Raw genomic sequence first — 26,830 nt, 5'->3', positions numbered from 1 at the left:
CCTCCCGGTAGCGCCCGCCCCGCGCAGGGGCAGCGCGCATGCGCAACAGCACCGCCCCGGCTCCCGGCCTCGCTGCGCATGCGCCCTGTCAGCTCCGGCTGGTCTCTGTTTTCGCAATTAGAAATTAGCCAGAGAAGGAATCAAAGCCCAGCAGAAGTTTGAAAACGCCTTTCTGTCCTCGATCTGAAACCGAATTTTGAGCGGGGGGGAGGGGAAGAGAAGCGTTTGTTTTCGGTGAAATCATCGGGAACTTGGTCACAAACTTCAGCAGATACAGCAAGAGGCTCCTTCTAACTGCGAGCGATAGAACGATCCTTCCCAGTTACCAAAATCAACCAGGTTTTCTAATTTCTACATCGCGTTTTCAACCGTTCTACTTCAAAGAGCTCCCAGACCCAAACACGCAGCTCCCTGGGGTGTACGCCAGGCTGAACCCACCGAGTGGAACCAGTTGCCCCACTTGGGAATGCTGTCATTTGGGAGTTTTTCTTTTCCTTCTTCCTTCATGTGGAAAATTATGTTTTGAGGAAACTGGGGAGCTGCAAGGAAGTGACAGTAACTGGTGAGACAAACTTGACAGAGAGGAAGCGGTTGCTACATCTGGGGAAACACCATGGGTAACGTTACACCATTTCATAAAAAGTGCAGTATTTTGAGTCACAATTGCTCTTCCCTCCTCACTCCCAACAATGTTGAGAGTCCAGCCTGCGTGAATTGAGGAAACAGTGCAGGGTTCTATGGAGTTAACGCTATCTTGGAGACTGAAATATCTTCCAGGTGCTGACATAGATGTTCAGACTGTAAAGAGACAACAGCACAGGGCACTAGGGAGGAACATGCCAAAGCATTAATCCACAAAGCTGCAGTAAAATAGCACGTTCAGCAGAGAGGAACGATGTTCAGATGCGGTGCCTTTGCCCTGTCCAGACCCCGTTCCTGACTACAAAAGCTACCCAAGGAGTCCATTTTCATTTCAGTGCGCACTTGGGATGAATATTTCCAAATTCATTAAGGTGAAAGAGATAAATCACCACTAGAACCAGTTGCCACAAGAATATATTGGCTGTTAAAATGTAAACATTCTGAAGTGACAGGGTTTTTTTCCCCACGTGCAGTAACTTCATAGAGTTGCTCAGTGTTTTGCAAGAGGCACAAACTCGGCAGCATGATGAACACTTATCCCCATTAATTGGTGGAGATAAGGCTGCTAATCAGCTGAGCCTATCCTATTTATAAAAGAGCTGCGGTTACAAGAGCAGCTCTGAGCTGCCCAGGTTCAGCAGTGACCTTGGAAACTCTTCTTGCTGCTCTGGATGAACATAACAGGCCGTAACAGCCCAGCCCTCCTTTACGTACTGATGTGCCACGAGAAATAGAAGTGTCTTGTGTCACTTTTGAGCACGTCCTCCCTCACACCACGGCCAGGATGGTGCAGCTCAGCACTCTCACCCACCTTGTGCTTCCTTCCTCCCAGGGAAGGTACTGGGGAAAAATAAAGAGAAACATCAGTGGTAACATTGAGAAATAAGCACAAAAACCTGCTGCTTTTTTCTGTTAAGGGTCTCAGGTCTGTGAAATATGATTTGACTGGCTTTAGATTAACATATAAAAGATAAGTTAACAAAAATGCTCTTGCGTGTTTAACTAACTACGCAGAAGAGCAGTGCCTGGTACAGAGAGGCTCTCTTCAGTCTCCAGCTACAACCCAAACCCACCTCCAGCAGAAGCTATTTCCACCAAACCGGAAACAATTAACTAATTTTCTCTATTAGCACCTAACAGCGTGGAAGAATGTAGTTCTCACCTCTCAAATTTAATTTCAAACAGCCTCTGATGACTCGGAATTCCTGAGAAATCATGAGAAATAAAAACCTACCACAGAGTTTGAATTCTGATGAAAACGGTGGCTCATGAGTGTGGCAAACAAGCCATTTATCAATGGCCACAAACTACAAAGCCACTGACAGACAGAAATGCATGCGACAGAATTGCGTTCATTATTCAGGCTGATGACAAACACCTCCAGTCGTTACATAAATGTCATTATCCTGATTTTCAAGATAAAGATTTAATTGACTTGCACAAGGGTTAATAAACCTGCAGCACAGCTGAGATAAGCGATCGGGAATGTTGGCATGTGGCCTCATACAATCCACTTGACAATATAGATTGTCTTTGATAATGTCAGGACAGAATTGAGAGCTTGTTGGCAGCCAACAAAGAAAACTTAAGGAAAAGGGAGTGGAGAGATTTTGGCAAAATCTCATGTGTGAAGAGTAGCATCAAAGTGCACACCCAGGACTTACCTCCTGCCTCGCAGCAGGATTTGGAGAAGAGACAGATTATGGAGAAGGGCTTGGGATGCAGCTTGGGGTGTTTGGGAGGTGTTCTTGTCTCTCCCTGCCTGCTTAATGGAGTCTGGGTTTCTGCACCTTCAAAACAAATAAAAATAGTTACTTCTCTCTTTATTGATCTTGTCAAGACCGAAATCTCACTGATGTAGGGAATACCTCTTTGCACGTCCCTGAGCAGCATGCCATCCATGCTTTATGGATTTCCAGTTGCTATCCTAAAACAAATAAAAATTAAAAAGCAGCTCTATAATTACACCATTTTACTGTTCGTAGGAAGCCTTGATTCTCTTTAGGAAAGCAGCTTGATTAGTTGGAAAATTTAAAAGCTTCTAGTTGCTTCAACTTCTCCGGAGAAGACAGAACTGCAATTGCAGTTGCTCCCGAGCCACCAGTGCTCCCAACATTCGTGACACGAATGTAGGAGAGACCTCAGAACCTAGCCCTATGGAATTCTGTAATAGTTCTCAGTATTTCAGGGAAAACCGGTTTATTTGTATCACCTAGGCTGTAGTTGGAACACACCCCATCAACATAACAGCTAAAAGGCACTGAAATTGCAACTTGAGCTACTAGTTGGCTGGCGATAGTGGGGGGAGCTGGTTGTTTTGGGCCCTTTACTTGCCAGAAACCACCAAAGGTAAACATCTTGCTGTAATAACGGAGGAAGTTGGGTCACGAGCTTTCATAACTGCCCAAACTTTGCAAACAGCCTGATGAGCAGCAGCAAAGAAACAGGATGAGAGTTTCTTTCCATTCGATTCCTCTTTGTTGTCATGTGTTATCAGTCACATTGACATCTGGAGACCGTTGCGCAGTTACGGAATGATTTTAGATAGCAAGAGGAACAAGTTCACCAAATGACATGAGAAGTAGAATGGCCAAACCCCGTTCTTCTTCTGAAAACAGAAACATATAAAACCAGTTGGTGTGATCAGTAGAACACAAATGCAGAGGAAACCAGTCTGGGATCCAAAACCTCAATGTAAGACAGGATTAATTCTGAATACAGGCCTTACATCACACCCTGCTAACTGTCACAAACAGAAATGGAAAGAGGCTCGTCTCTGCCAGCTACTGGGTCATTTGCATTAGAATTCTCTATACCCCAGCATTATTAATGTTCTTCTTTTCATGTATTCAGCAGATGCTCAGAGCACAGATGCATTTGAAAACCCTCCCGTTCAAAACCTTTGTTCCAGTTCTCAGAAAGCCACAGAAAGGTGAGGGAGAAATCCTTTTCCTTTGCACAAAAAGGACATCTACCTACCAAATACCTCATATTAAAAGAACAGCCTGCTCTATAGTTAAATGATCCTCTTTCTTCATAGAAAAGAGCAAGGTAATTTTTCAGATAAAAGAATGACACACACAAGAGATCTGCACCTGCGTGTACAATAGCTTGGGTACAATTACCGCCCTGCTGCCTCAGCCAGGAGGCTCAGAGCAGCTGTGGCCCCAGTGAAACCCTTGCCCTAAGACTAGAAAAAGTACCAGAAAGAAGCACCGGGCTTGTTCTTGGGATGACTAACCAGCTACACTTCAGCGCCAAATTTACCTTCCCTCTTCATTCACAGATGATTTCCAAAATACAGTGGTCAGGCAGCTATTTAAAAAAAAAAGACATCCAAAATAACATCCATTCATCGTGCCATCTCCCACCAGGCCTATGTCCCCACCTCATTTGCCCAGGTAACTCTCTGTTCCTTAAAGTCTGTGTTTCCTTTTAAACTGAGTAAATATATTTTAGTTTCCTGTGTTTGCCGATTTCTTCCTCTATTGCTGGACAATAAGCTTCCCAGCGTTTCCAGTTCTGGCACTACTCTGCACTAACCTTCGAAGATTTCAGTGAGCATGGCTGGATCGTGATTTCACATCCTGTTTTGTCTCTAAGCGCTCGCCTGTTGTGAGACAGCAGGTTAATTATTCAGCAGACATTTCAGTAATCAGTGATGTTTATTGGACAACTCCTAATCACAGGAAAACGGGGCTCGGTGATACCTCGATAGGTCACACATCGCTCTGCCCCAAGGCAGGAACAGTTTGATCCACGTCATGTCGTCTACCAAAACTGTTCCTAAGGTTCGCTAATGGAAGAAACACTACAGCAACCTAAGGCTATATATTTCAGTGTTACTCATAACTATTACATTAATAAGCTTTTTCTAGTGCAAGACTTTCTTGGTACATTCTGAACTCCCATTACTTTTTGATCTATTCATCAGGGACATGGACAAATATTATATCCCATTAATTCCAGCAGCCTGTTACACATAAACTTATGTTTCTTCTCAGTCTTTTCTTTAGGTTGAAACAATTCTATTGTTTAAACGGACCTTACATAGCAAGATATCTACACCTCTGGTATTCTCATTGCTGGATATTTTCCAATGTAGCCATGTTTCCTTGCAGAACAGCACCTGAAACCACAACCATTACACTGTCTGAGGTGCTACCACTGCATCGGAACCTGCAGAGAGGTGGGCAGCCAGCACCAAATCCTCCAAACCAGGAAACAGAGCTGTAAAAACTGCAGCAGTGCCCTCTAGCGCTTATGTGATGGTGCAAAGTTCTTAATTGAACTTTTTAATTGAAGGTGAACGTTTAAACCAAGCTCAGTAGCACAACTTACACAGCCTGCGACAGCAGCCTGGCCAGACAGACACAACTCACCTTTGGGTCTTTTGCAGACAGTTCCCTGCAAGCAGTTTTTAGGAACACACCGAAGGTTGGCTTTGCTGTTCCTTTGCACATCGGCTGCAAAGATGGAGAGTACAGAAGAAATAGTATTTCCTCACCATACTTCATGTCTATAAACGAACATAAAAAGCATGTTTTGCCATGGCACCTAAAAGACAGAAGGATGCACTGAGAGTTTGTATTGTAGGTTTCGCAAAAGAGTGTTGTCTGTAGCAGTTTTCCCTGACAACAGCAGCTGTATATCCCCAAACACTATGAAATACAAGTGCAGTTACAAGTGCCCAGGCTAAACTGGGCAGCAGCACCAGTTGGCACTAGAAGCTGCAGCCTGGGACAGACACAGCACCCAGATCCGCTGCACTTTAGGCGGTTTTCATGCTCATCAAGGGAAGAGATCCTGCAAAAGTTTGTGTGAAGGCAAATAAATCAGTTATATTAATTTGCAAGATCATGCCCCAATATATTCTGTGCAAGCATAAGTGTGTCAGTACACGGGTCCCTATAGGAATAATTCACCAAGTGACTCAGAGTTGCGAGCATCATGTTACTCATATCCAAACTGCTATTTTCTGCACATTTTAAACACATTCTTCTAACATGGTCAATTACATGATATTAATTCATAAGAGCATAATATTTTTTGTAGATAGGAGTTTAAGGGGTTTTTTAAAGGCTTTTTTTGTGAATAGGAGTTCAAGTTTTAGCTCTAGCCATTCTGAAAAGGGTAGGATACAAAGTAGAATCACTTGCAGACTGTTTCACCAATGGATCCTAAATAGCACTGGACTAGAATGCAAGTTGCTGGCTTTGTGATATGGAAAAGGGGGGAGAGGAGAGGAAGGAAAGATCCCAGTAACTCTCAGATGCGATGCAGCTGCCCCGTTATGTAACTTCTCAAAGAGCCCAGACCATTATTTTATGGTCTGGTCTTCCTCCAGAGAGCTGAATTTCCCTCCTGCAAAGCATTAAAGCCTCTCAAACAATACCAAGAGAAACAGGACTGTCATCTGAGCAGGAGGAACAGGCTCATAAATCCACTTGATATAATTGCAGAGGATGGCCTGTGAAGAACTCAGCCAACCACAACTCCTAAGATTATCTCTCTCTACTAGAATAAACTGTAAAACTAAGAATATTTGTGATTTATCTGGCGTACACCCTAACGTATTACAGTTGATGTTTCCTCCGACAGCACGAGAACGTCACGCTAATCCCACCCTGATCCTGTTGCCATCTTTGCTGCTCACTCGTGCAATTCCGCATGGCAGAAAGCGATGGCAGCTGCCCAGATTCATCAGCACGAGCGGGTGCGGGACAGGAAGAGCGAAGGCACGGGAATGTTTTCCTTGTGGAACACAGGACCGCGGGCCAGGGAGCCCGTCTGTGCTCCAGTTTTTAGTGGAGAATGAGAAGTTAGCCCTGTTAATTTGAGCTCTACAACTCAGTGAGGAACTTTCACGTTTACCAGGATCAGCACTGAGGAGGGAAAACTGCCTGGCTCCCATCCGGCCTTTCTGGTTAAGTTACTCTTGGCGTGTAGAGCTGTGACAAGCTTCAAAGAACAAGAATGATCCTTTTGCTTGTGAACATTTAACCTTCAGTTTTTATAAGCTGTTCCTTGAAGTCTCTCTGTTATTGCTCCATTTCCTGCCACCACGGGTGATGCTATCACTTGACTGAAACAGGACATGGGAGGAGGGAGACAGAACTGCTCAACAGAATCATTTTTTTAATCTGAACATCACTTTTTAGAGCTGCCGCTGGCACCAGCCTGGCCAAGGAATCTCATTTTCCTCCATGTACGGTCTGAGCTCTTTGACCTTCATTCACGATCCAGTAAACCTCACACCCTGGGCAATTCTTTCACACGACTGGACTGCATGAACCGCGGACGGGACTCAACAAGCTTCTCAGAACGCAGTGGGTTAAACACACATCTGATGAAGTAGGAGATGAAATATAGAATTGTTCAATTAAGTGATGCAGTCATCCTTGGAAAAGCTCCCAGATCTCTCACTAGTGCACACTGGTGTCCTCACTCCCAGAGCTGTCATTCCTTGAATACTTATTGTTCATTCAAGAGCTCAGATCCCCACTAGGCCAAGAACAGCAAAGCACGCACAGGGAAAAAAAATGCAAAAAAGCACATTCTAAATATTTTTGTTTGTTGTAAGGAGGAGACTGAAATAACCTTCCCTGAAGCAAACTGTAAACTGTACCTAGACCACTTCAACCACTGTTTAATGTCCCCTGGGTACTAATGTGGTATTGTGAGCAGCTTCAGTGAACAAGAGAGCACAGTGCAAAACCCCTTGCAGTTATAAAGCTTGAGTAACTTTAAATGCCGGATGTTGCCAACCACTCACTCTGGATCTTGTCTTGTTCTTCCCATTGGATTAAGCACCAGCTTCGGGGAGCCAAGGATCAAACCTGGTTATTCCTATTGGACCTTGTTTCAGTTTTGTTTATAATATCACAGGAAGTAAATCACTAAAAACAATAAGGAGGCATGGTGAAAAATCAATGGAAGTTTAGATAAATATATGCAGTTACATATTATTACAGTATGACTCACTCTGTCAAGCACCAGCCAGTGTAGCAAAGGATCTGCTGCTGCCTACTGGCTCTTCACTCAACACGAATCCTTAGTTTGCAGAGGAGACAAAAAAAGATAAATTAGAATCCTATAGATCTTAAAGTATGTTTGCTTTTGTAAACAAGGACTTGAAATTTATGGGATGGTTCTATCAGATATAAGAATAATATCCATGGTAGCAATGCTCATTTCCAGCGCAGAAAGGCACTTCACCGCTGGATAGAATGAGACGTCAGAGGCTGATCTCTGCACAAATACCTTGTCAATCAAAATATCTTCATTAGAAACTCCAGATCCCACTTCCTACCTAAAGCAGAGGAGGGAGGCTGAAAAGAGCAAGCACTTGGGATTGAGTTGTGACAGGGGGTGTCAAAAAATGTTAAAGAGAAATATTGGGGGGGTGGGGGGCGGAGAGGTGCAGGGAATTACTAAAGCTTTTCTAAAGAAGAGTTGGATTTAAAGTTGCCTAAGAGACCCTGCTCCAGTTAACACTGGCTGATTTTAACCTCGCCACCTCTGCCAGCTCAAGTTTTTACATTAAAATAATAGAAAAGGAAGTCCCTATGAAAGCGAAAAAACCGGAAAAACCGGAACATCTGCAATGCACTCTGAGGATGTCTGAAGGAGGGGTGACATGTACTAGGAATACGCTCTGCAGCCAAATTCAGCGCAGGTTTGTCACATCCGCTCCCTTTCCACTGACCTTTCCATTGTGTTTTGTACCACCAGAGGGAGCTGCGCTGTTCGTGCTGTACATACCATTTTCATCAGAGGTCGGCATTTTATCGTCCTTTTTAAACAGGCTTTTTCCTCCCTTATCTATTTAAGCCTGGAATTACTTACATGAGTATTTTGCAGGGCCTTTGTCCTAAAGGGTGAGGTTTTAGCAGCCAGCTCCCTAGGCAAAGAGATCACCCAACTTTTATTCACATTTTGTGGCTTGCTTTCCCCATGCCTGTGACGTGCTGGATATTTTTACAACTACACTGTGTTACTATCCCCTACATGCTTTCCAAATACTCCTTGGAGACTTTTTTAGTATGGACATTTAAAGAAAAAGCTGAGTACATTTCAGAATGATTCAACTTTGCCTGCCTTGAACATCCATTTGGATGGGCCCAGAGTATCGTGCTCTGGAACACAAACTCCTCTGGGACCCCACAATTTGTCAATATTTGACAAAACCTTTGGAATCGCCACGGGAAGCGTGAGCTCAAGGCTTCCTGCTTCCACTGTATTGATTTAACCCATAGAGTAAGCACTACATAGAATGTGATGAAGTCAACCCAGATCCATTTTACTATAGACAAAGTCACATATGAAATATCCGTTGGAATACAAATGTACCACGTGAGTGGAAAGAACAGCTTTACCATTTGGAATTGGGAAAGACTAAATCTGAATTCCCAAGTTTAAGCATTTCCAGGCGTGAGCTCTTACCAGTGTTCTGCCGTCCAAAACCCAACGCTCGCAGCTACCGGCTGCTCCTTATGTCATCAGCATATTTTCCATACTCACAGCTTTTAAAACCTTCTCCATTGAGGCTGAGAATTTCCATGTTTGGTATGAAACCAGGCCATGGCACTGGAATTTCTCTTGGTTGATGTGAAATGAGGGAAAATCCACTTTTGTTTGGGCCAGAACAAGAGAAAATACTTTACCCACCAAAAATACAAACCAAAAGCCTCAAGTGGGCCAATAACAAGCTGTTCAACCAATAACCTTTCAACACCTCTTCTTTCAGGAATTTGCTTCTGTGGGTATAAAATCCATTAATTTTTTAATTCGTTCCTACTGAGCATTAAACTGACAACTACTTACGCCTCAATAGCTACAGTGAGGACAGCTAACAATGACAACAGATCCTCAAACAGCAACAACACAAGATGTTCCAGTCAATTCTCTTCCTACTAAACGACACAAAAGTTTCAAGTTAAACATTTTGCTCTGATTTCCTACTTTAGGTGTCAGACTCTTTAATATTTAAACACAGCATGTTTGTGATGTACATCACAGGAATCACGCTGGCTGCTTCCACTGGGAGATTGAGCTAAGGGAGCTACCAGCAGTTTTTGATTAAGCTCTTGAGCAGCTCTAGCAATCCAACCAAGAAACGTCCACCTTCACTGGTTACAAACGGAGGGAGCGCGATGCCTGTGGGCACCAGGCTCCACATACTTGCCGTTCAGCGTTAGCACATACTGCACATTTTCACGTACATTTTCTGATACTGCTGGCGACACTTTCCAATAACGAAAATTCGTGAGGGTTTTAGTTCATCTTCCAACTCTCTTTTTGGTTCTAAAAGAAAACACACATCCCTTCACATGAAAACACCCTTTAACACACTGCATACTCTGCCCAGTTAGCCCTTAAACATCCAAACCATTTAAAATACCAAACAATTTGTTTTGGGGCAGCACACATTTCTCTGACGTTTATTTCATAACTCAGATCCTGCCAGAAGACATTTTGTGGGTTGAACAATAAGCTGCAAAACAGATCAGCCAAAACTCATGTCAAACTGCTTTATTACATCTTAAATAACATTACATTTTAATATAGTATCTATCTTGCATCCAGCTTTCTTGAAGTACACTGACTTTAAAATTAAATACAAAAGGTGAAGAGGGATACAGGGCGTGGAGAAAGCTCTACAGAGTAGTTTCATGAGAGAGAGTAAGAGGGAATTCATCTTTTATGCCAAATCCAGGCCTAACGCACAATTACAGCACATTTTTGTACAGAATGTTGCAGAAAAAACAAAATGGAGAAAAGCTACTACTGCTGCTAGGAAGGAGCATTTCTGGATACAGTGAGAAGATAGGAAAGTTTAACAGAACAATCTGCTGTCCAAACACTGCTGCTTTTAACATTTTATTTGAAAAGAAAGCCAGGAAAACCTGCTCATTACAAAAATGACTCTGATCAGATGCAAAGGACTCATCCTACAAGAGGAACTGGCTGTGAGGAACTGATTTATAAAGAAGATGGTCTAGGTTCCCTCCTCCCACACCCCAGAATCTTTGACAGCGATTGTTTGAACAGGCTGTTTCTTTAAAAAAAAAAGTGACTTATCACGCTACTCCAAAACGTGCATAGCTTGGTACTCGAGTTCTTCAGAGATTTATGCACAGAGTAGCAACAATAAATGAATACAGCGACAATGGTTACAGTTTTTAAACAGGTTATTTCTTCAAAGAAAAAACATCTAAGGACTTAGTCCAATATGCACTTTTTAGCATTTCTACAGCATGCGATTCTAAGAGTAAACCCACCCAATATGGCAAACAATCAAAAAAGGTTTTTTTTGTTTAACTTAGAAAGTTCAAGATCATTATTTTCAAAACATTGATTTGTACATCATTTCATACACAAAGAATTGACTCGATACCCAAGTGTAGGATAGGTCTCTTTTGAAAACAGAGATTCCTGGTTGTTGAGACTTGTAGGATAGTGTCAGGATATATAAACTGCCCTTTCAAGTGGACAAAACCAAAACAGATTAAAAAAATCAGTGTGGTGAAAAAAGAGGGGGCAGGAGGGACCAAGGATTGCATTTGTTATCCATAAAAGGTGAAAGGATTCTTTAAACAAGCATTCATTACCTTTTACAGCATGTGCTTGGTTACCTTACTGCTTAACATTATCCTATATATGCCAAGTTTTGTGCAACAATTATCTGTGATACTAGAAAATAAAATAAAAAAATTAGGGACTAAATTTACAGCGTTAACAACCCCCAGGTGCTCTGGGCTAGGACTCCCTTGTTTTGCTCAATTAAATACATAAAGAAATGTATTTAAAAAGGAAACTTGAAAAAAATCCTGCTACAAACATGACTTTAAAATTTGCAAGTGTGTGAGATAAAGTCCTTAACTTCAACTTGGAAACTACAGTGAAAGCTAACTGTTTCACAATTACGCTCAAGTTTATTTTCTGGTCATGCTTTATGATAGTGTTTGATTTTTAAATTCTCAAGACAAAAAAAGAAAATACTATGGTCCCAAAAGGAATGCACAATTTCATTTTGCTTACAACACAGAAATTCTTCTTGGAAAGGTAATTGTGCTCTTCATTTCAGCAACAGGAAACGGAAAAGATCTTGCCCTTTGAAGTTGGGGAGGATGGGGGTCCAAGTTAGTATGGTTGGATTGGATATGCTATCATTTTTAATTTTCAACCGTTGGAAACTTCTTCCAGTCATGGAGTCCGCCGCTCTTCTGGCACACAGAAAGGTTTGTTAAGAGCTGCATTTCGATCAACTGTAATCAAGTTTCAAGCTTTGCTCCCGCTACCCACAATCCATTTATCCATTATCTCCCCATTTGCCAGAGCGCCATTTATTTACCCACCCAGATTCAAAAGACTGTACAGTCATCCCTACCTGGAAAATAAAGTGTGCCCAAAATAGTTCATCGCACCAGTGTAACTGCATACATTAAACAAATAGCCTGCTATAAAAACAACACCCTTTTTTTTCCTCAGTGACTTTCCTGATCTATGAGCTTGAACTACAAGCTTGCAGTATCAGTAAAACAGCACTGGAAAAAACGCATTCTGAATACCAATCAAGGGCAAGCTTAATTAATTGGATACTTACCTACTGCTTCAGTTCCAGATCTTGAGGAAGCTGTCCCATGATCCTGTTGCCACTGCCATCCCATCATCAGTCACCCCTAAGCAACTGACACGGTTGTCGTGACCAGCCAGGACACCTGCAAGGAGCGCAGAACAAACACATCACGTTACTCTGATTTTATATTTCAGTCCCAGGAACGCTGAGGTAGAGAGGTTTGGATTAGTCAACCTATACATTCCAAAATCCTAAAGAAACATGGTTGGAATTCTAAAATGTTTTTGTTTTTTCAAGCACAGCAAATGCATTACTCCAAAATTTTTCTCGTAAATACCCCGCATTATGACCTTTACAGGTTCCTCATGAGCTAAGAAATCACAGCCCCCAAAATTCTGTTGACAGTGTCATAGCAATAAATATACATGCACTGCATGTAGGTCTCAGTTTTTCCTCTCTGCAATGGTAAAGATCAGTCAGATTATAGCAAATGTTTAAGTGTAAAATCAAAAGTTAAGCTGAATTACGTCATGAATACTACAGCATTTTCCATCTGATTTTATCTTACTATGTTCACAAGCACTTACAAGACAAACTCCTACATATAATCTATTTGTCAATATGGAGGGCTGCTACAATTCCATTAGAGTACCATTAAAAAAAGCATTGAAACACTAAACAGAAACATTAAGACAGTCAACATTTTCCTCTATCCCCTTAAATTTAAGTGTCAAGGATGTAAAAAGAAAACCTAATTATCACAGACAGAATGTCACACATTCTCTCCTTTTTTTCTAATAAAAATTTTCATTTTAAAGAACTGAAATAATCCATCTACTTGCATCATTGGTCATCCTAAAACAGGTTGTCACAGAAATCTAGAGTTGAGATGGGACTTGCTAAAAGGTCTGAGCAACGACTCAACTCACACGTTCAGTATGTCAGGCTGCATTTAGAACATTTAAATCCAAAACTGCTTACCTGCTCTATCAGCTTTCAGCGTGTCCCAGACGTTGCAGTTGAAGTCGTCGTAACCAGCTAGGAGGAGACGGCCGCTCTTGGAAAATGCTACAGAGGTGATGCCACAGATGATGTTATCGTGTGAATAAACCATAAGTTCCTGATCAGCCCGAAGATCGAAAAGCCTGCACGTAGCATCATCCGAGCCTGTGGCAAACGCGTTGCCGTTTGGGAAGAACTTGAACGAGGGAGAGAGGGGAAAAAGACAATTTCAGACTCGATTCCTCTGTCTCATTGAACATACCATCTTGTATAGACCAAGTGGAAACCCAAAGCAGCAGAGAGGAGTATACACCTCTCCACTACTGGGATACCGGCAAAAACAGTGAAGTAATTAAGAGTATGTGAAGGAACACTATTTTAACACCCACTGTTTCTATTTACCACAAAGGATTTGCAATGGTACAAATTTCATGTACCTTCCTCAGCTACAAAACCTACTAAAGAAAACATGCCAGCATACTACATCATACAGTGCATGCTTATGAGGTGAGACGAGAGAAACATAAAACTATAAGTTGAAATCCCACATCCTCCGTTAAGCAGATACATACACAGATGGCATTGATGTCCGACTCGTGGCCAGTGAAAGTTTGCCGACACATTCCTTCTCTAACATCCCACAGTTTGGCAGAGGCATCGCAGGCACCAGAAACAAAACACCGGGCGTCAGGAGCCAGAGACAAACTCATGACGTCTCCAGTGTGCCCAGTAAATGTAGTTGTCTGCTGACCAGTTTCTATGTCCCAGAGAGCGCTTGAAAGAATAATTAAAAAGGCAAAATTCAACACATTTGTGCTCTATTAGAAGGTCTAGACAGCAATTCTTGTCTAAACCTGTATATTTATTAAACAGCTAAAAAGTAAAACTTCATGAAGTGTTAACAAATACTGAACTGAAGGGATGTCGAGGACAAACTTATCCAGACATCTGTAGAAGTTACTACAATAACTCCTGAGGCAGTTGTTGTAGCCTCTTAGAAAGAGCATCGTTTTACCAAATCCTATTTGTTTAGTTTTTAATAAAAATAAAATACTATCACCACACATTTTGAAACATTTCTGTATTACAAAAAAAAAAAGTAAATATTTAATAGCTGCTCAGAATCAGTGAACTAATAGATTGGCCCCTCAGTTCCAGAAGGACAGGGAACTGCTGCAGAGAGTCCAGCGCAGCCACCAAGATGCTGAAGGGAGTGGAGCATCTCCCGTGGGAGGAAAGGCTGAGGGAGCTGGGGCTCTGGAGCTGGAGACGAGGAGACTGAGGGGGGACCTCATTCATGGTTACAGATATCTAAAGGGGGAGTGTCAGGAGGATGGAGCCAGGCTCTTCTGGGTGACAACCAGTGATAGGACAAGGGGTGATGGGTTCAAACTGGAACACAAGAGGTTCCACTTAAATTTGAGAAGAAACTTCTTCTCAGTGAGGGTGTCAGAGCCTGGCCCAGGCTGTCCAGGGGGGTTGTGGAGTCTCCTTCTCTGCAGACATTCAAACCCGCCTGGACACCTTCCTGTGGAACCTCAGCTGGGTGTTCCTGCTCCATGGGGGGATTGCACTGGATGAGCTTTCCAGGTCCCTTCCAACCCCTGACATCCTGTGATTCTGTGAGGCATTCAAAGAGACTGATGCTGTGTAGGAGAGGTATCTATTAGACTCCCTTTTCTGTAAGAACTGCTGCATGGGAGAGCTGTAATACTTTTAAGAATCAGATATGATAGAAAAATCTATGAAAAAACACTGAGGTCTTTTTTTGTTCAGAAGCTGGTATTTATTAAGACACACACCTACATTCTCCTCAAAAATCCCATCTGCTGTCACCGTAGAATATTTTCTAGGAGTTCTTCTTAATAGCAACATAAACTAAATTCTGTATTAGAAAAATCCAAATATGACTCTAAGTAATAAGTCCTGAATACTAAACAACTTTGAGAAAAGGCACTGGCCTAATACACTTATTTCTGAAAGCCAAATCGTTAGAGTAAAAGAAAAATCTCTCATCCCATCTTCACACAGAAAATGAGGCCGGGCTCTTGAGAGCACGGGCACCACCAACCAGCCAAAGCTAACAAACTCTAAACACCAAACTTTTCATTACTAGTAAAAACGTGACATTTGAACAACACTTAATCACATGGAGTCTTCTGGATAACTATTAGGTTTACAAAGAATAACATTTCCTTCAATAATGGAGCATAGCTGTGAAAAGTCTTTACTAACAATCATGTCAAAATTTTACTGCTTACCAAGTGGTGTCGCCAGAGCTGGTAACAATTTGATTATCATCCAAGAAACGACAGCATGACAAGTATCCTGAAAACAAAATAAAGAGCTGATGAATAAGACCAGAGATTACCCTTCACTTTGCACACTGCCTTGCTTATTTTTTTGCTTCCTCCTCTCCTGAAGATGAAGCAAGAACAACCACGTAAGCCTGAAATACAAATACAGACGGTCTTTATATAGGAACCTCCAGCATTTTGGACACGATGTATTTTGGCTCTTTGCAGTTCATGCCCAATTCAACCACTACACTAGCATAGTGAGAGACTGGTAGCACAGCAAGTCGACCAAGACAAAGATGTCTGTAACAGCAGAAAATAAACTTAAGCAGCTTCATCAAATGGGGCTGATGCTGTTTTGGAAATACCTTACTGATTTTTGTTTTGTACTGAGTGAGGAGAGGAGGAGAAACAGGGAGCAGTGAGGCAAATGTGTGGAATCCACTGGCCAAGCTGGGGAGAAGCTCAGGTAACTCTGCACCAAACTCTTAGACTGGAAGTGGATTTGCACGTCACTGCAGCCAGGAGCAACAAATGCTTATGACCTCGGCTTCTTTTGTTCAAAGACTATCATCCTTTAAAAAGTTTTTCAAATGGAGAGAGAAAAAGCCATTTAAAACCAGGCAGTATGCAGCTACCATCCCGCCACCGAGAAACAGAGTTGCACAACAAAATATATCTTTTTAATTAGGAAATCATAGTTCAAAGATATTTTTGTTAAAGTCTTCACCACGTGCTTAGATAATTGTGAACGGGCACTCACCTGTGTGACCAGCTAGTTCACGGCTGACACGTACATTCCCTTCACGAGTTTTCAAGTTATAAATGGAACAGATGTTATCAAGACCACCACAAGCCACGTAATTTCCAGAAGGAGCATATGCACAAGTCATGACCCAAGATGAACGCAGGGGAATAGCATGCACCTGAAAGCGATACGTCAGTGTATTTCATCTACAAAATTGATGAACAAGTACTTTCAGTGCCATTTAAATCCTTCTTTGGAAATCCACTGCAAGCAATCAAGCTTCACATTTAAACAACTGCCTCATATTTCCTTGTCATTCTGTGCTCAGAAAACTTCATTTTAAAAATTATTGAAGCTAAACTTCAAAAAAAGCCAGTTCCATGCTCCTGTCAACCCAACTCAGAGGCCACGTGAATTGTCGCTAGCCCTGCTAACAGTAACCAGAACCAGCAAAAGCCAATCATTGTCATATGAAAGTGAAAGGAACCCTGAACTGCATGATGTGATTGTAGCTAGAAAGTCACGACCCATCACATGTCAGGTCTTTCAATTCTTTAACTGCAGGCACCAAATTACTATGGCTATGCCTAAATCTCTGATGGTTCTGGTGCGACATCCTGACTACTTCTTGCTCTCTGTTGATCAAATTTATCTGCAGTATCAAAACAAATGAAAACATTCTCTAAGATGAAGTATTTTATTGGTTTGCATTTGTGGTGCACATTTCCACACACAATGCACTTAAGACTGCTATATTCTTTAAATGCAGACTTTGGTCTTCGTACTATGGAAGTGATGCATCCAAAATCATGACAGGTAATATTACCTTCCTTTGTATTTACAATTGAGTTACACAGCACATATCAGTTACTCTTACCTTGTTTGTAGTATAGCTGTCCCAAATTATAAGTTTGCCATCCTGGGAGGCACTAACTAGAAGCCTAGAGAGGAAACGGGAGGTAAAACATGATCATTGCAGGAAGACAAGAAAGGAAATCTTCCTGATGACATTTGTCTCCACTACCAAGGCCAAGGTACTTGAAACCATTTTAGTGCAGTGCCGCATTACCAAACTCAGTTATTAGGACTATAAAAATAATTTTGCAAGTACGCAATTTTGATGCTAAATATTACAGAAATGTGTGAGGGAACACCTACACGTTAACGCATTCTGACTTCAGAAAAATCTGCAGCCATGTAACTAACATCTCAATGTTGAAAACTGAGGGAGAAAACTTGCACAGAATCAGTGCTTCTGTGTTCTACACACAGGCTTCAGATCCATCAAATTTGGGAATCTACAATGTCAGCGCGTTTTCCTTTTTCCTGTTTTTAAAAAGAGAAATTTAAGTTATAATATACCCAAAGCCCCTGAACGAATGTCAGCACTGCAATACAATGGCATACTCCTGGTTGCCCAGATCCTCTAGGAATTAGTGGTTCCTTCTGGTAGGAACAGGAAAAATGAGAGTCCTGCGCACCCAACTTTCCAAAGAGCAGTGAAGCCAAGTGATCTGATCTTGTATCACGAGCACCCACCTGGAATCAGTCCCCCAGTGCATTGCATAAATTTTCGCCAGGTGTCCCCGGAGTGTTCTTCTAGTGCGCATTTGAATTCTCCCCACTGGGTCGATATTGGCTGTGATCTGCAATAGCAATGGTGTCATGCATGGAATCTTGCGCTTCACAGTTCCAGAAGTAACACATCATACACATTTACAGCTGAATGAGCTTTCCAATGCAGACCAAAGTTTGTAAGTTTATTTTATAGATAATGTCTGCATACTTTTTGCGTCCCCATGTTACAAAATTCTTTTGCAAGCGCACCTGAGCAAAGATCTCTGCTTCTTTCCAAAGGCTATCAATGCGGCTGAGGACTCAGATGAACGGATAAGAACGCTTCCCTCACATTAAACTCCTTTCATGGAATTACACTGTATTTTCTCTTTTTAAAGGAGACAAATTTTCATAATTCATGTTAAACTGTTAAATGCTTACCTGAGCCAGGGTGGCATCCGCGCATGCTTTCCTAGCATCCTACAACAGAAGAAAGTTCGAGGATTCAGAAGTTCTGTACATTTCTTTATCTCTGCTTTGTCAAGTTGATCAAGCACCCCCAGAAGAAGGTTCAGGAAGCGTTTGTTTGTCACCCAGACAAGACCCATCCTAATTGCAGCATCAACATATTATGCTGTCTGCTATTAAAACACATTGAGCATATTCAGCATTTAACTTGAACATTTTCTTCTTCTTTTGAGAGAAAGTTGACACAATTTTCACCGCGAAGACAGCCAGGCACGGGAACGGCTTGTCCAGACAGGCTGTGCAGCCTCCGTCCTTGGGGGTTTTCAAGGCCTAACTGGACAAAGCCCTGAATAACCTTATCACTGACCTTATTTTAAGCAGGGGTTTGTTTAACATTGGTCAGGATCTGGCTCAGAAAAATTTCAGTGAACATTCATTTTCACCTAATTCATTTTGTGCTTTACTTCTGTAACTATTGTCTAAGCAATATTAAAGACAAAAAAGTAATGTCCTAAGGCAGTTACATGTGCTTGGCCTTTCTAAATATCCACATTAACTTTGACATTGTGAAAACATTTAACTTAATGCATCATTGCTGTCCATCTCCGTTCTCCTCAAGGCACACAAATGACCATCTGTACTGTGGTTTCGAGATCCACTGGTACAATACGTACTCTGATTTGGTTTTTCAGTTGCTCGGCCTCCTGGCGTAACTGGTCAAGCTCACTCATTTTCCTGTGCTAAAGGTGTGCTTCACTGCCACCTCCGAAACAACCAGAAAGCTGAAAGACAGGTGATAATAATGACAGTTAGTAGAAGTCATAGCCTGAAATTACTAGAGAAGACAAGTCCTTTCAATCATCTCAAAAAACACCTGAGAAAAAGGCAGATTGGTTTATAAGTACTGGAATATAGGTGAAAATATTTCTCTGAAATATCTTCAGAATAAGGTGGCACCACACATGAATGTGCTTAACTCCCTTCAGCATCTTTGTTGCCCTGCGCTGGACTCTCTCCAGCAGTTCCCTGTCCTTCTGGAACTGAGAGGCCACAACTGGACACAAGATTCCAGGTGTGGTCTCCACAGGGCAGAGCAGAGGGGCAGGAGAACCTCTCTGACCTACTGACCACCCCCTTCTAATCCACCCCAGGTACCATTGGCCTTCCTGGCCACAAGGGCCCAGTGCTGGCTCATGGTCACCCTGCTGTCCCCAGGACCCCCAGGTCCCTTTCCCCTATGCTTCTCTCTAATAGGTCATTCCCCAACTTATACTGGAATCTGGGGTTGTTCCTGCCCAGATTCAAGACTCTGCACTTTCCCTTGTTATATTTCATTAAATTGTTCCCTGCCCAGCTCTCCAGCCTGTCCAGGTGTCTGGATGGCAGCACAGCTTCCAGTGTCAGCCGCTCCTCCCAGCTTGGTGTCATCAGCAAACCTGCTGACAGTCACTCTGCTCCCTCGTCCAAATCATTGATGAATATATTCCTTCCCTCCAGGCCTCTTTTTTGCATTTTTTTCTCATTAGTGTTTTTCTGATTCAGTTTGGTATGAAGAGTGAACCAGCAGATAACACTAAGCAAATACCAGCCTCTCCAGCAGAGTACAAAGAACTTGGAGATGGCATCATTCCTATTTCAGAGAACAAAATTACAATCCAAAACTTAGGCATTCTGTTCAAGGTTACAGCAACTTAATGATGGGATTAAGATAAAGAGTTAGGACACCAGAATTCCAGCTGCAGAATTACAGGTAGCTACATTGAAGATTTACATGCAGCTTTATTTAAAAACATAATAGGATGAATAATCTAATGTCAGTCAAAGCAGATATGTTCTCCTGTAATATACAGCTTAAAATAGCGCCCATTTATTTCTGCCAGAATTTGTGCACCATGCAATAGAATTCTCTAGCATTTAAATGGAAAACTTATTTGTATGGAACAGGAAGAGGCCAAAGGAGTTGAACACTAATCCTGGGAAAAAAAGTCATATAAGTTCACTTCAAAGAAACTGAACACTGTACTTTTATTCTGGATGATTATTAGCTGTGTGACAATTAGTAGCTGACTGCACACAACTCTTGATGTCTTCCCCATCTGTAATATCGTATATCCGTATGATTAATTCATATCTTGAAGTCAGATACACTTTCAGAGTTACAAGTCAGCCCTTGTGCATTCCACGCAACTACAAGCTCTGAGCTGCATTTCTGACCACATCCAAAGAAATTGTTTAAAGCAGATTTCCACATTCCCTTTGTAGTCTTTGTTGTTTCAACATCAACAGGAAGTTCCAATTCCTGCCAACATGACTGAACTCACTCAGGAAACAAAAATCCCAAAGAAGCCAAGGGCATTAAAATGTAGGAGTTCTCTGAATCAGACTCTCAAATTTATGGGACAACCAGACAACCAACTTGGCTATTCCTCGATCTCTTTTACACCGAGTCTTAGGCAATCCTCGTGTCTATCTTTCGTCTACACAAAGTCCGCAGAGCTCACCAGTATCAAGCATTTACAAAAAAAAAAAAAATAGTCTTTAAAAGAGCAAGAACAACAGGTAAGGTCAGGAAAACGTATGGGAAACCAAATATTTTATCTATACTCACTCTTGATAGATGGGAATTTTTAATACGGATTTATTAATATTACCGACACAGAAGTAACAAGCAGAGACTGTTCAATATATGATCTATGCTCATCTCAAACTTGCACATTTGGATACCATGAAATCACATCTTTGTTTTCTGAGTATGTTCTAAAGGCATTCAACCCCACTTAAAGAGAAACCTCTAGGAGGAACTCTAAGCTTGAGAAGGATGATTTCTGGGGTTTTGAAAGAAGTTACTAAATTTCTAAATCAAGCAAGCCTTCTGCAAAAAGGTACTACCCAAGCTCCACACTCCTTTTTTTCCAACCTATCACCATAGCTGTGAAGAAATAGGTAGCAGCCGAACTCATGCTTACCTCACTCTCTTTTTAATATGGCCTGTGTTCTGGAAGACAGGCTGCTCGAGAATAACACATTCGCTTGGCTGAGCTCACTCAAGACCTTTCCAGAGGCTGAAGTGCTTAAGTGTCTCTGCCCTAAGCCTAATTCCCCCTAATCTTGTTGACAAGGATACCTGGTAGATAATGCTCCTCTTGCTGGGGACAACAATACCCGTCCTTGCAAGGTAGTTTACTTTTCTTCACACTCCAGATGACCCAAGTCTCTAATCTCTCCTTACAAGTTACCCCTAGAAGAATCGCTTTGTTCCTGTTTTCTACATAGGAAAATCAAGTACTGGCTTCACATAATTTATTACTTATATACAATAAAACTTCGCAATTCAGCTATGTAAAAAGGATTTATCACAGCACTCATCTCAAAGTAACAACTTCTGGTTTTGTTTCTCTCTAAGCTACGTGTGCTCTGTTCCTATGTAAAGGGGAAAGTTATATGTCCAGGCAGTCCCTCATATGTTGAACAACTGCACAGAATCTTTGAACTGAACAGAAAGCCTTACAAAATCAAGAAAACTTCCATATACATCCTGCAAATGGAGATACAGTATAGGATCCCAGTATAATAATTCTAATGTAAAGGGAAAGCTCACTACTCAGAAAACAGTAACAGAACAATTCAAAGGCAAAAGAACTCTGATTCACTCACTGCATTGTTACAACTGTAATGTCCTTCTAGGGCTCAGGCTGTTCATCCAATTAAGTCCAGTTACTGAAACCAAGGTATCATTAATATCGTCACATTTTTATGTCGACCAGTGCTTGCTTAGATTATAAGAGAAATGCGAAGAGTTGAACACAGCTCATCCAAACATATGTTCTTGGGTTAAATCCAATTCCTCTCTAAAACTACCTGGGAACAGCAATGAGACAATGCTCACTAAACACTTCATTATTTTGTTTTCTCATGCTATTCCTATAAAAAGGAAGAGAAAAGGATAGAGTCTTCCATCCTCACCTATAGCCTGTCCTGTGAATAACCTCTAAAGATTTACAGAAGCGAATGCAGATTTGAAATCACAGCTATCATTAAGACAAATACTTACAACTTCTGTCCCTTGATGGCCAAACTTCATTTGCTTCAAGGTATTTTTACTACACATTACCATTATCAAAAAGTAAAGTAATCCCACCAAGCCACTGTGGATGCAAAATCTGGTAACACAGTGTTTAAATTTCTAAGGCATTACCCAAGTAGAGTAATTTCATAAGGAGGTTGGCCAAGTCGCCTTTCTCCAAAATGAAAGGGCTGCCTGATATTTGTTCCTTCAGCATCTTTCCTGCTAATACACATCACTCCAATGTGTGGGAAACGGCCAGAAGTAAAATAAATCATTTGCAGAAACGGAGTCAAAACTTTACAGCCTAAATAAGGCGTTTGTGTTATGCCTACCAGACAGTCTCATAGCAGGTCATCCGATTAAAGGAAGCCATGCTAATCTATTAGATACCATAAATCCTATTAGCAACATGCACTGCAGCTTGTACGTTTTCACAATGACAAAGGAATTATACACAACCCATGGTTAGGTCCGATGTTTTGACATCGTATTGGCTTTGAAAAGCTGAAGGGGTATTTATTATTTAATCAGAAGTATACATGATTCCTATCTAAATTGTATTCAACAGGAAAAAAACAGTAAGAAAGATCAGAATTGCTTGTGGAACAAATTTGAAGTGTTCTCCCTCCTATTTACATGATTCAAAAGAGAAGACAAAAAATATTCAGGGATGCCTTCTAATCCTTAAGTACACACATGTCCAGATACAGTGATCACCAGGAAAAAGGGTATAGATAATTTTAGAGGTTAGAAATCACTGAAAAGGAACAGCTTGGTGTCATCAGCAAACTTGCTAATAGTAGACTCTATTCCCTCGTCCAAACCATTGATGAATATATTGAGTAATACAGGCCCCAGTACTGACCCCTGAGGCACTGCACTGGATCCAGGCCTCAACTGGACTCTGCCCATTGACCATGACTCTCTGGCTTCTTCCCTTCAGCCAGTTCCCAGTCCACCTCACTACCCGCTCATCCAGACCACACTCCCTCAGTTCAGCTGTGAGGATGCTGTGGAAGACTGGGTCAGATGCCTCACTCAAGTCAAGGTAGATCACGTCCACCGCTCTGCCATCATCCATCCATCTCGTTATGTCCTCATAAAAGTCAATGAGGTTGGTCAAGCACGACTTCCCCTTGGTGGAGCCATGTTGACTGCCCCTAATGACCCTCTTATCCCTGATACGCCTTGAGATGGCACCAAGGAGAAGTCATTCCATCCTCCTGCCACATGAGATCCTGAACTCCACCATCTCATGGTCGCTGCGGCCAAGGCAGCCCTCAACCTTTACCACTTCAACCAGACCCTCCTTGTTAGTGAGGATGAGGTCCAGCAGTGCACCTCTCCTAGTTGGTTCCTCCACCCTTTGCATCAGAAAGTTATCATCAAGGCACTGGAGGAACCTCCTAGACTCTGGCTGGCCGAGTAGTCCTTCCAGTAAACATCAGGGAAGTTAAAATCCCCCACCACAGCCAGGGCCTGTGACTGTGAGGCTGCTCTCAGCTGTCTGTAGAGGCCTCATCAACTTCCTTGTCTACACTGGGAACACTGTGCTCACTTTCAGAGACAGGGCTGGCTTGTTGTTTGCTTTTGAGAGACTGGTAAATATCTAGGAATTGAAAGTAACAAATTTAACTAAGGAAATACCTTCTACACAACACATGGCTAACCAGGAATGTTCCTCACAGAATAAGGGGCTCCACAAGAGGCAGAAACTTCTGAAGTTATAGTCTGGAAGGGAATTAAGGTTTCACAGTTCCAAGAATATTAGTGATGCTAATGATTACACAGAATATAAACTCCGAAACTTTGGAGTTCTGTTTAAATAATACTGACACACTGAAAAGAACATTCTGACAAGAGCCACTTTGCTCAAAAGAAATTTGGCCTTCTTTTGTCAAGCATGGCGGATAAGTAATTTTTCATTCATGAGAGAATAACTGTTCTCATCATTTTATTTATTACAGTTCCCTGCCCCACTGAGATGAAACAGTGTCATCTGTGGTCTCCCTCTGCTTTCCCAGTTCGGTTTCTGAAAGAAGGCAGGCACTGACATCCATTATTTAGCAGGTTTCCTGGCCATTTTAAAATCCTTCCTGTTGACATAAAGTAGAAAACAGGTACTGTAGTCTCGCACAGACTAACAGCTAAAATCCCAAAGACAGACACTTTTCAAAAATAGTCTGAGTTTCTCAAGCACCAGAAGAAAGAAGTTACCTTATTTCTCTACTTACATTTTCTCTCGCTACAGTAGAAAGCCAACTTCTGCTGTCAAACATGTAAATTCTGGGGGAAAAAAAACCAAACACACAGCATTAGTACAATTATCAATAAATAACACCAATTTCTTAACAAATCTAGCAGAAATTAGAATACCGTCAAAGCACAAACTGGTTTTGTTAGCTAACTGAGAGAGCCAGCTTGTCTTCATGAAGGAAATGGGCATTGCTTTAATAACACTAACATAAGCAAAAGACTTGTTCATGTCAAGAAGCTGTTAACATTCCTTTTCCAAGAAAGCTATGCAACCCTCAGATCATTAATTCTCCTACCCTAGTGACACACAAGTCCGTACTATTAGAGAGTTTAGGATTGGAACAAAGCATTTTCTCACTCATACAAGACTGTAATTTTCACTACACTACAAAGTGCCCCCTCCAAAATCTGCGTTTTCAGAGCACTGAAATGATTTCTACTCCATACTGTTCCTGAGGTACGCTTGCTTTCTAAGCATTGTTAAATACCAGGATATCTATTTTATCAAAAGAAGTTACATAAACCTCCTACTCATGAGCTCAAGTGAGAGCACAACACTCTTCGATTTCTAATCACTAAAGGTACTAAACAGTAAAAATTGACACATTAAGTAACGCACGCACTTGCAGTCTAGAAGACTGTAATGATTTAACATACAAACTGGCTTTGTAGCAAGGTGAAAAAATTCCATGTGAGAAATTTCAGAACATCTTTTCCTCTGGCAGCACGCAGTAATAATTATAGCTCACCCCAAGGTTCGAAACATGGAAAACCGCTTATACATTCGAAGCATCTGCGACCTGTCTCTGTCACACAGCAAGACAAGGGCCACGGGTGATGTCAAGGGACACCTGGGGCTACAGCTTCAAAGCTGCTGCACCAGGACACTGGAAGGTTATTCAAAGCACAAAGCAAGAATGTACTGAAGATAATCTTAAATCAGGAAGCGAGCCTACAACTTCATACACTTTAAACTGAAATGCTTATATGTAATGCATCTTTCTGATTTTACAGTTCACTGTTAGCTGGAAAATTTACAAACCACTTCGTTGTCTGGTATGGAGTTTAAGCTACTTAGGATATGGGTCATCCTCATCCAAGCTCATTTACAGATGAACAGTTTAATATTGTGATTACAAAACCATCACAGTGTAAGCAGTTTTATTTTTTACTGCCAGAACAACACACTTTTAGACATAAAACAGTAACTCACACAGGCCAAACTCCATCCCCCCGAGACAAACACATGACATGACCATTTTAAGCTCTGAGGAAAAGAACAACTCTCTTCAACTTTCAGAATTCTTAACACAAAAATTTGCCCACACCGCAGAGGTAATGAAATCTAACAGAATTCTGAAGGAATTACCTGCAATGTAAACAAGGAAAATTATGCTGGAACACTAACGGCACACAGAATACACAATAGCAAAGGCCAAAACACACACCATTATTGTCCTGTGCTGCACCCTCATTAATGCAGGAGAGGTGTTGCAGATTTCATATGCCTTCTGGAAAAAAAAAGAAAAACAAAAATAAACCAAAAAAGCTATTTTAACCAGCCTGCAAGAAGAATAAGGAAGCATAACAGCAAACTTTTTGAATCAAGTTTAGTTTATTTTTCAAACCAGGTTAAGTTTTCAGTTACGTATGCTGAAGGCATTCTGGGATGCTTGCAGAATGCAATCCCGGTGACTGAGATATTTTCAGTTCTACAGTAAAGATGGAGCTCATTTAAGAACAAAAGCAGACGAGCTGCTTAAGGAAGAGGATCCGCATTGCCACAAGCTTCCACTTTTAGCCAAAATGTAGCCTGGTAAAAGCAACATGAAAATTACAGGCCAACTCATTCACTGCACCACAGTACTGGTTCAGCAACCAAAAAAGTTCTTGTAACAAGCTCATGTGCTCCACCTTAACCAGCCCTTGTAACCCTGGCTTAGCCGAGAACCTGAGGTTCTCAACATCAAGAACTGGGGTTTCTAAACCAGAGGAGAACAAAAAGTACCGCAAAACTCTTCAGGCATGGTTTACGTGGTTAAACCATGACACCAAAGCACCTGGAGGTCAGCCAGCCCTGCACACGGTTGGGCTGCCCAGAGTCCCACATTCCCATAGCCTTTTGCTCTAAGTGAAGCAGCACAGCAGTTCGGACTGAAAAACAACAGAGTCACTCCAGAAGGCAAAAGCATCATCATTCCTAGGTAAAGAAC

General features: G+C 41.7%; 1 protein-coding gene across 7 annotated transcripts in view; it reads right to left on the bottom strand.

The window, feature by feature from the left end:
* Positions 1 to 10,161: 10,161 nt before the first annotated feature.
* GNB1 (G protein subunit beta 1) overlaps positions 10,162 to 26,830 on the bottom strand; it is a 28,451-nt gene continuing 11,782 nt past the window's right edge. For 2 of the 7 annotated variants that reach the window (XM_065854877.2, XM_071798561.1), the window contains exons 2-13: positions 26,066 to 26,128; positions 24,596 to 24,647; positions 18,970 to 19,077; positions 18,269 to 18,307; positions 17,810 to 17,916; positions 17,148 to 17,211; positions 16,286 to 16,448; positions 15,487 to 15,553; positions 13,798 to 13,999; positions 13,205 to 13,421; positions 12,251 to 12,365; positions 10,162 to 11,870 (exon numbers count right to left, since the gene is read on the bottom strand). In XM_065854877.2, the coding sequence (XP_065710949.1) occupies positions 12,259 to 12,365; positions 13,205 to 13,421; positions 13,798 to 13,999; positions 15,487 to 15,553; positions 16,286 to 16,448; positions 17,148 to 17,211; positions 17,810 to 17,916; positions 18,269 to 18,307; positions 18,970 to 19,026 (1,023 nt within the window). In that variant the 5' untranslated portion in view covers positions 19,027 to 19,077; positions 24,596 to 24,647; positions 26,066 to 26,128 and the 3' untranslated portion in view covers positions 10,162 to 11,870; positions 12,251 to 12,258. Of the gene's footprint in view, positions 11,871 to 12,250; positions 12,366 to 13,204; positions 13,422 to 13,797; positions 14,000 to 15,486; positions 15,554 to 16,285; positions 16,449 to 17,147; positions 17,212 to 17,809; positions 17,917 to 18,268; positions 18,308 to 18,969; positions 19,078 to 24,595; positions 24,648 to 25,986; positions 26,129 to 26,830 lie in introns of all 7 variants that reach the window. The other 5 variants (XM_071798560.1, XM_071798563.1, XM_065854878.2 and 2 more) reach the window with 4 other exon arrangements.

The sequence above is a fragment of the Patagioenas fasciata genome, chromosome 23 (assembly GCF_037038585.1).
Source record: "Patagioenas fasciata isolate bPatFas1 chromosome 23, bPatFas1.hap1, whole genome shotgun sequence".
Lineage (NCBI taxonomy): Eukaryota > Metazoa > Chordata > Aves > Columbiformes > Columbidae > Patagioenas > Patagioenas fasciata.
The sequence above is the reverse complement of the archived record's forward strand: the minus strand, read 5'-3'. Positions and strand labels throughout refer to the sequence as shown.